The following is a 9,006-nucleotide window of genomic DNA, read 5'->3' on the forward strand; positions in this document are numbered from 1 at the left end:
CACTGTGAGTGTAAATGAGGTTAGAAACGTTCATTTCAAAATCAAGATACTTTGCAAGAGCAATCAGAATCGAGATAAATGACACAAATACTGAAATATTATGTCATCAAATATAGCTGTCAACAACAGTATCATGAACCTTTTTGAACTCATTCAGTTGTATCAATATAATACAGAAATCGCGGTCACTAAAAGACCCCGTGAGCCTTCTGTTATTATAACCTAAATTTCAACCGTTTACGAATTATGAAGCTGAACTTTTGTTCAACTACTGACTTCAATTACGCACAATGACGTACCAGTTCGCGATGCTTTCATTGGCTCCCAGCTCTTATATATATAAATATTACATATATATATATATATATATATCTAGTCATTAGTAAGCCACTTTCTTTTCACGATGGTAACAACACGCTACCTTGTGCACGACAAGGCGCTTTGCAAGTCTCTGATTTCCGAGAAAAGTTGGAACGTCTTCGGTGTACTCCCAAAAAAACCAAACACATGGTAAGTGTCTCAGGGTGGCTAATGACATATAATTACCATATTATAACTAATTAGCGGGCAAAATGCCCTGTTTCTCTGATATCATATATAGATAGTTGCTACCGTGGCATGCACATTAACAAACGCTTTGACATTAAGTGGTGTTTGGATTAACAGCTCCTTTGGCAAGTCAACGTCAAGACAATGTAATCTATTTGGCAAACATTTCACTCCATGATTTTAGTTGTTCACGAATTGCATAATTCTATCCTCAGTGAGCTTCAGCAGAGGGCCCAGGACTTCTCCTTGGAGGATGACGACGGCATCCTCGATGACGTCTCACGGTTCGTACTGTGGGCCTTTCTCGCCATCATCTTGGCAACCTGGCTGTGGCGTCAGTATTACCGGCATGCCGGGGACCCCCGCAGCAAACTGCCCCTCCCCCCAGGGTCAATGGGCTTTCCTTTGGTGGGCGAAACACTGTCCTTGATAACTAAAGTAAGTCTTAGTAAGAATGCATAGTAAAGAATGTAATATTTGTATCTAATTCAGTGTTGCTGAGTTCAAAGATGTAATCCAGGTCAAAAAGCTTTGGTGGCTTGTTCGATGTTTTTCAATGTATCAGTGTGTCGAGTGGTGGTCTGCTAGCTCACATTTCACTGGAAACAACGTGTAGTCCAAGGACTAAGGAGGTTTAACTGTACTAACAAGGACAACTGTTTCTCCTTCAGGGTTCTGACTACTACCTGTCTCGGAGGAAACAGTACGGCCGCGTATACAAGACTCACATACTGGGACAGCCTACCATCAGAGTCATTGGAGCTGATAATGTGCGTCATATTTTGATGGGGGAACACATCACTGTTGAGAGCAGCTGGCCAAAATCACTCAAGCGTTTAATGGGGCCTGGTGGACTAGTGAATGCAAGTCCTGACAGTCACAGGATCAGGAAGAAGCCACTCCTAAAGGCTTTAGCTCCTGCCGCAATACAAGGGCATGTTCCAAGAATACAAAAACTTGTCAGAAGCCACATATTGGACTGGTGCAACAAGGGGGAAGAATTTGGAACAGATATTTCCAAAAGGTTGGCGATGTCAGTTGCTGCCAACATCCTTATTGGATTTGATGTCGATGATCAGAACCTCCAGTCAATAATCAGCTCTTTCCAGACTTTCACCGGCAACTTGTTCTCATTGCCATGGGAACTACCCGGATCAGGACTGTCCAAGGTGTGTATTATTTTTTTACTCAGCAGAACAGGCGTAGGACATACATTTGTACATAAAACCAACTTAACAAATGCATGCCCAGACTAATGTGGTCCACTATGAACTCCCGTCACCAGTCACCAATATTCCAGATTATCATGGCGGCCCGTAAGTAATCGAGTTTTGCCCAGACTAATCTGGTCTAATATGAACTCCCGTCACCAGTCACCAATATTCCAGATTATCATGGCGGCTTGTAAGTAATCGAGTTTTGCCCAGACTAATCTGGTCTAATATGAACACCCGTCCTTCTTACACTAAACATGGAGTACTGGTTACACATTCTGGTCCAGAATCCTAACCAGAGTATGTGCTGAAATAGGGGTGGTGCAATATTCAAAATTCTATTGGGTTTTTTTCCTTAATGAAAGCTGTTTCTTTCGATGTAGGGTCTAAAAGCACGAGAACAGCTCATAAAGGAGATTAAGAAAAGACTGCAGAGTGAGACACAACACTGGTCCCTAGTTGATGAACTGAAGAATCTTGATGAAACGGCTGCTGCACTCACAGTAGACGAAATGGCAGACGCCATCTTGGAATTATGGTTCGCAGGAAACGACACCAGTTCCAGCACGTCAAATTCAACACTCCTGGCTTTAGGTAAAGATGACCGTGTCCGAAAACGAATCGAAGAAGAACTGGCCGAGAACGGACTATTGAATTCTGAAGACGAGCTGACGTTTGACAGTTTAAAGAAGCTGACCTACGTAGATCACGTGGTAAAGGAGGTGCTCAGAGTGTATCCGCCTGTTGGTGGTGGCTTCAGGAGGGTCAAGAAAACAATGGAGATTGAGGTAAATTGAAAATATTAAGAAACGTTCATTTGTCCCTTTCCAGCAAAAGTGTCGAGAACGAAATACTTGTTTTTGATGAAGTATAGTTTCACTACACACAAAAACTAATTCAAAAAGAGCTTTAAACGAGATGACGTGTTCCTTAGTTGGGTAAAAACAAAATACTTGTATTTGTTTTTGGTAAAATCCAGTTCTGCTACACACAAAAACTAATCCGAAGAGAGCTGTGGGCAAATTGAAGTTTCCTGTGTGCATACACCAAGTCGAAATTTTAGTCCTATGAAATCCACCAGGTAGGATTCAGTTTTCCTAAAGGGTATTGGTCGCTACTTCCAGAGATCGTGATGGGCTTTGAATAATTCACTGAAGCACAATTAACTGATCTGCTAGCCAACGCTTCCTGGATTGGAACAATCTAGAACAAACTAAGCCTAAACATGTAAAGACAATGGCCAAGCCTCATACGAGGCGTTATTAATACAACGACCACCTAAATAGTTAGCTTTACTTAACCTTAACTGTGAGTACTTGTCAGAGTTGTCCAGTTCTTCATGTTGGTTGCAAAGGCAAACTCACTCATACACTCTTGATTTCCATCCTCAGGGCTACCAGATTCCAGAGGGATGGTCTGCGATCTACAGTATCCGGGACACTCATCAAACCACCAAACTCTTTGAAGACAGGGAGGAATTCCAACCGGATCGCTGGAATGAAATGGACAAGGAGACCCGTTTGAGTGGCCAAAGGTTCCACTACATTCCTTTTGGTGCAGGAGCCCGAGCATGTCCTGGTGAAAAGTTTGCCAGGATGTTTTTGAAAATCTTCATTGTGGAACTGATCAAGACATGCACATGGGAACTGAAGAACAAAAACCCTAAGATTTCCTACTTTCCAGTTACAAAGCCTTCAGATAATCTCCCTGTGACCTTTCACCTTCGCGAGGACCTTGACAAGGATGTGCAACAAAACGTAGAGGACAAACTTTGAATCTTCATTTCATTTCAAGTGCTATCTACTCGTATTACAAGACAGGGCATCAGAAATGGGCTTCACAGATTGTACCCATGTGGCGAATCAAAACCCGGGAGCTTATGTTCTAACAACTAAACTACCCCACGTCCCGTTTTGGCCAATAACAGACAGAGCCATCCATGATTTTATTTGACACTGGGCTCCGTTTTGCATAATCTTTACATCAACTCATATGCTACTTCCCTGCAGGGGGACACGGGTCGTCTTAGGCGCCGCGATTCGCTGTGCAGAGTTGCGTCCCTTGGGTACGCCAGAAACCTATGATTGTGGGTTCGATTCCCGGCTCGACCCAATTATGTTTCTAGGTTTGTCAGCACCATACCCGTGCTCGTGGATTTCACCGAAGTGGTAAACGTCTGAGACCTGCATCACTTTGAGCTTTCCTCCCACATTAAGCTGACACGCCATGATATAAATGGAATACTGTTAAAACTGGCGTTAAACCCAACTCACTCACTTCCCTGCAGCCATAAACAAGCCAAAACTCCTATTGGAGAGACCTCTCATCTCAATCTGCAAAGTTCCATTTTTCAAATAAATAAAAGCGACTAAACCCTTTCCCTATTCATAAGAAATCTCTGCCAAGAGCAGTTTTATTTTTTTACAGTTTTTTTTATCCATTAATAAATGCCTACCCCTTGGTCAACTTTCGTTTCGCGTTGATTAAGGGGGGAGCACTTCCAAATTATCACCCTCTTGAGGTTACCAATACATATATAACAAAACAACCAATACATCAGGAGCTAGAACGAGAACGTGTTTTCAAAATGGGGAATGATGTGTTTTCCAGCTATATAAGGTGACTAACAAGTGACCAACTTGCTATCTTTTGCATGGCTAATTGCTGTCATATCATTCAAGTATGTCATATCACCAAGACTCCCGACTTGCCAGATTAATTCATTTGGGACAGAAAAATATCTGTAGTAGGTCGTGCTTATAGGCTATTATCTTGGTAACATTGCTTTGAACTGAATTTAGCCTATCACAGCGTTCTTTACATAAAGATGGGGGCACGGGTGGCCCAGTCGTCTAAGGCGCCGCGATTCGCTGTGCAGAGTTGCGTCCCTTGGGCAAGCCAGAAACCTATGATTGTGGGTTCGAATCCCGGTTCGCCCCGATTATGTTTCTAGGTTTGTCAGCACCATACCCGTACTCGTGGGTTTCACGGAAGTGGTAAACGTCTAAGACCTGCATCACTTCGAGCTTTCCTCCCACATTAAGCTGACACGCCGTGATGTAACTAGAATACTATTAAAAGCGACGTTAAACCCATCTCACTCACTCACTCACTCACTTCCCTGCAGCTTTGAACAAGACAAAATTCACACTGGAGAGACCTCTAATCTCAATCTGCAAAGTTCCATTTTTCACTCACTCACTTTACATAAAGAAGCGAGGCAATGGTGACATTGATCACTTTAACTGAGTCAACATGCCAGTCAGCATATGATCAAGTTAGCCAGGTGTTACTCGTATTAAAGAGTAAGGCAGACAGTCTTATCATTTTGATCCTGGACTAGTTCAGGTGAACCCTGCAGATTGAGTATGAAGTATGAAGTAACCCCAGTCAACCGACCAACTGTGTGTTTTGGTAACTGGAGGGGAGTTTTATACATTTTCTCATTTGGTAATTAATACACTTAACAGATCATAATTCATCAATATCAAGAAGCTATGCCGGTGACATCTGCTGATACACTGATGATATGTATGTAATGGTATACCATATGTAATGTATACCATATTCGAAATATATGAACATTTATATATACGTAGATATATTGCCTTCTAAAAAACTTAATTTTATTTTGTTTACGATAATGGAATACACAATATTTTGGTCTAAGTCAATCAATTTTGGATGCATTATCGATGATGATTTCTTGGATGTCCCGAATAACATCCCTGATGTTCCAAGACAAGCAGAAAGATTTGTTGATGTACATGATGGCGACATTGACAAACGTTTGGCGGAAAATGAAAATGCAAACACTATAATGGCCCCGAGGTTATAGAACTTTCCTGAGCAGGATTTCAATGCTCAAATGCAAGTTGTCAAACAATTTCTTTCAGGCAAAATGAATGAGCAACGCCCAGTTGCAGTTATCCCTCCAACTGAACTTAACACGATCATGTGCAAGTTTTTCATTGGCGTTAGAAAACAGGATGGCTCCGAATACAAGCCAAGCTCACTCATTGGAGGGGCGGTCGGGTAGCCTAGTGGTTAAAGGGTTTGCTCGTCACGCCGAAGACCCGGGTTCGATTCCCGACATGGGTACAATGTGTGAAGCCCATTTCTGGTGTCCCACGCCGTGATATTGCTGAAATATTGCTAAAAGCGGCGTAAAGCCAAACTCACTCACTCACTCATTGGATTCAGGGGCAGTTTAGATCGTCACTTAAAACGCAAAGATTATGGCTTCTCACTTTCGTGTTCCATTGACTTTTCAAAAATATAGGATGTCATCAAGTCAAAAAACAAAATCACTGAAAAAGACAGGGAAAGTGTTGCAACATGTAGTCAGTAATGAGTTTACATATATTGAAGTTATGTTTTAACCTGATTGAAATAAACATTTGAGCTTGTTATGACTGAATTATGTTATAAGTGATTTTGGTCATGTATGGGGCTCACTCCAAATCCTGATTGCAAATATGTTCAAGTTATCTGTATAATAACAACTTGATCTTAGAATTGTGTGATTGTGAGGCCAGAGCAATTGATTCGTTTTTAAGGATCAATATGACAAGAAACAAATTCTGTACAAACACTGTAATGCGTCATAGAAGTTAACAACCATCAATATTGTTTTACATTTGCAAAATGAAGGGTTGTCAATTGGTGTTTTCTAATAACGGAATTGGGATCTACGGGAAGTCTTCATCTTTATTTCCTCTTGAATGAACAAGATATTCTTCTGATAGTAATATCAGGTTTTCTGTCCATCTGTAAATCGAAATTACTCAGTAACAATTGTGTATTCATAACAATTACACTGTTCAAAACACAAAACTGCTGAAACGAAGTAAATCCAAATACATGTGGAGATTGATTGATAGGCCCTAATTTGCTTGTTTGTTTGTTTGTTTGTTGTTTAACGCCGCACTCAGCAATATTCCAGCTATATGACGGAGGTCTGTAAGTAATCGCCAACATAGAAGGTAAAACTTTATACCCCCGACCAGTCAACTGAGCAAATTTGTTCGCTGTGATCCATGAAAAATGGACCATGGACAAACTGTAAGGAATGTGGAGTGATCAAGTACTTGCAGAATGCTGTTTGCACTCCGGTAACATCCAAAGTAACAAATATTCTGGATCAGTTCCAAATAAGCTTACCATGAGACATGTGCCTGGTGCCCCTTTGATCAGATGCCAGATGCTTTGGAACTCAACGAGTTTATATATTTTTCATTGCCGAATTCCTGTGATATGATGAAATGTACTATCTCATGGGAAATGCCTAGTAAACTAGCAATGTGACACTCGGTCATTCTACGGTCGCTCGTCATCATATCGTAGATTGTCTTGAGTATTGGTGTTGCTGACATCACTGGCGTTCCAGGACAGGATAGGATCGTCTTCAAGGTTCTCCGTGCTTTGCTTAAACTCTGATGTCCACTTCCTTACGGTGGCATTGGAGTGAGTGAGGGAGTTGGGTTTAACGCCGCTTTTAACAGTATTCCAGTTATATCACGGCGTGTCAGCTTAATGTGGGAGGAAAGCCCAAAGTGATGCAGGTCTCAGACGTTTACCACTTCGGTGAAATCCACGAACACGGGTATGGTGCTGACAAACCTAGAAACATAATTGGGGCGAACCGGGATTCGAACCCACAAGCAGAGGTTTCTGGCGTGCCCAAGGGACGCAACTCTGCACTGCGAATCGCGGCGCCTTAGACGACTGGGCCACACATGCCCCCTGTGGCATTGGAAGGGGCATCCTTCCATTGTGCTGAACACATATTTTCATGGATGTGTTTTGTTTTTTTTATCTTTTGATATCAATAATACTCCGTACTTGTAATAAAAGCTTGGTACTGGGAAACTTCTTAAACTGAAACAAATTAAAGCAACTAGTTTGTGAGCAACGACTTTTGAAACCTCCTGCAGAGAAGTGACCTACATTTTGGTAATTTTCACAGCCATGCTATTCTTTTAGGAACTTGCAATATATATGGAATAAGGAGGCAGTTCAAATGTTGAATGTCAGATACACATCTCTTTGACAATGTCATCATTATACACTCAAGTTTTACTGAGGGTTTCGGGGCACATCTCGAAACTTAGGTTTTCTATCTGATAGGAAAGTTTTGAAGTGCTTCCTAAATTGCTTTTATCCTGGAAGGTTGTGCTAGATCTATTTTCAGTCTCCATTCATATATTAGCATATTTCTCCTACCAACTTATTACATACTCAGCAAAAGCAGTAGGTGTGACACCACATAAAACAAGAACCTAATCAAAGTGGACGCACACATCTGAAAGAATTCATAATTTTAAACAGACAATGGACCAGTCAAACAAGTGTGAGTGTGAGTAAGTTGGGTTTAACACCGCTTTTTACAGTATTCCAGTTATATCGCGGCGTGTCAGCTTAATATGTGGGATGAAAGCCCAAAGTGATGCAGGTCTCAGACGTTTACCACTTCCGTGAAACCCACGAGCACGGGCATGGTGCTGACAAACCTAGAAACATACTTGGGGCGAACCGGGATTCGAACCCACAATCATAGGTTTCTGGCGTGCCCAAGGGACGCAACTCTGCACAGCGAATCGCGGCGCCTTAGACGACTGGGCCACCCGTGCCCCCAGAGTTCAAAAAGAGTTATGACAGTTTAATCACTCTCTTCACTTCAACTTTATCATACACATCTGGTATTTACACAAACATTTAACATTCAACTATGAAGGAAAAGGAGAAGTGCATCAGCCAATACAGCTACAACAAAGGATATCCTGGCAATGAGGGGGCATGGGTGGCCCAGTCGTCTAAGGCGCCGTGATTCGCTGTGCAGAGTTGCACCAGAAACCTATGATTGTGGGTTCAAATCCCGGTTCGCCCCAATTATGTTTCTAGGTTTGTCAGCACCATACCCGTGCTCGTGGGTTTCACCGAAGAGGTAAACGTCGGAGACCTGCATCACTTTGGGCTTTCCTCCCACATTAAGCTGACACGCCTTGATATAACTGGAATAATGTTAAAAGCGGCGTTAAACCCAACTCAATCCCTCACTCACACCTGGCAATGAGCATGAGAGATCAGAAGTGGGGTATCAAGCACAAAATCAAGAAAAACACTGAACATTAACTTATTCACTTTAATTTTATTGTCACAGTTGATGTCTGATGAAGTATTCAATATGAACAGTAACACAAAGGCATCTTAAATCACCACTTCAACAACAGAGTTAAATGTT

The 9,006-nt window shown here is 41.9% G+C and overlaps 1 protein-coding gene across 1 annotated transcript; it reads left to right on the plus strand.

Annotated features, from left to right (window-relative positions):
* The first annotated feature begins 403 nt into the window (after positions 1 to 403).
* Positions 404 to 3,538, plus strand: LOC139451987 (cytochrome P450 26B1-like). Its single transcript, XM_071233267.1, has 5 exons — positions 404 to 510; positions 765 to 987; positions 1,221 to 1,718; positions 2,147 to 2,551; positions 3,155 to 3,538. The coding sequence occupies exons 1-5, from the start codon at positions 404 to 406 to the stop codon at positions 3,536 to 3,538; spliced, it is 1,617 nt and encodes a 538-aa protein (XP_071089368.1).
* The last annotated feature ends 5,468 nt before the right edge of the window (positions 3,539 to 9,006 follow it).

The sequence above is a fragment of the Haliotis cracherodii genome, unplaced genomic scaffold (genome assembly GCF_022045235.1).
Source record: "Haliotis cracherodii isolate W230 unplaced genomic scaffold, xgHalCrac1.p SCAF_9, whole genome shotgun sequence".
Classification (NCBI taxonomy): Eukaryota; Metazoa; Mollusca; class Gastropoda; order Lepetellida; family Haliotidae; genus Haliotis; species Haliotis cracherodii.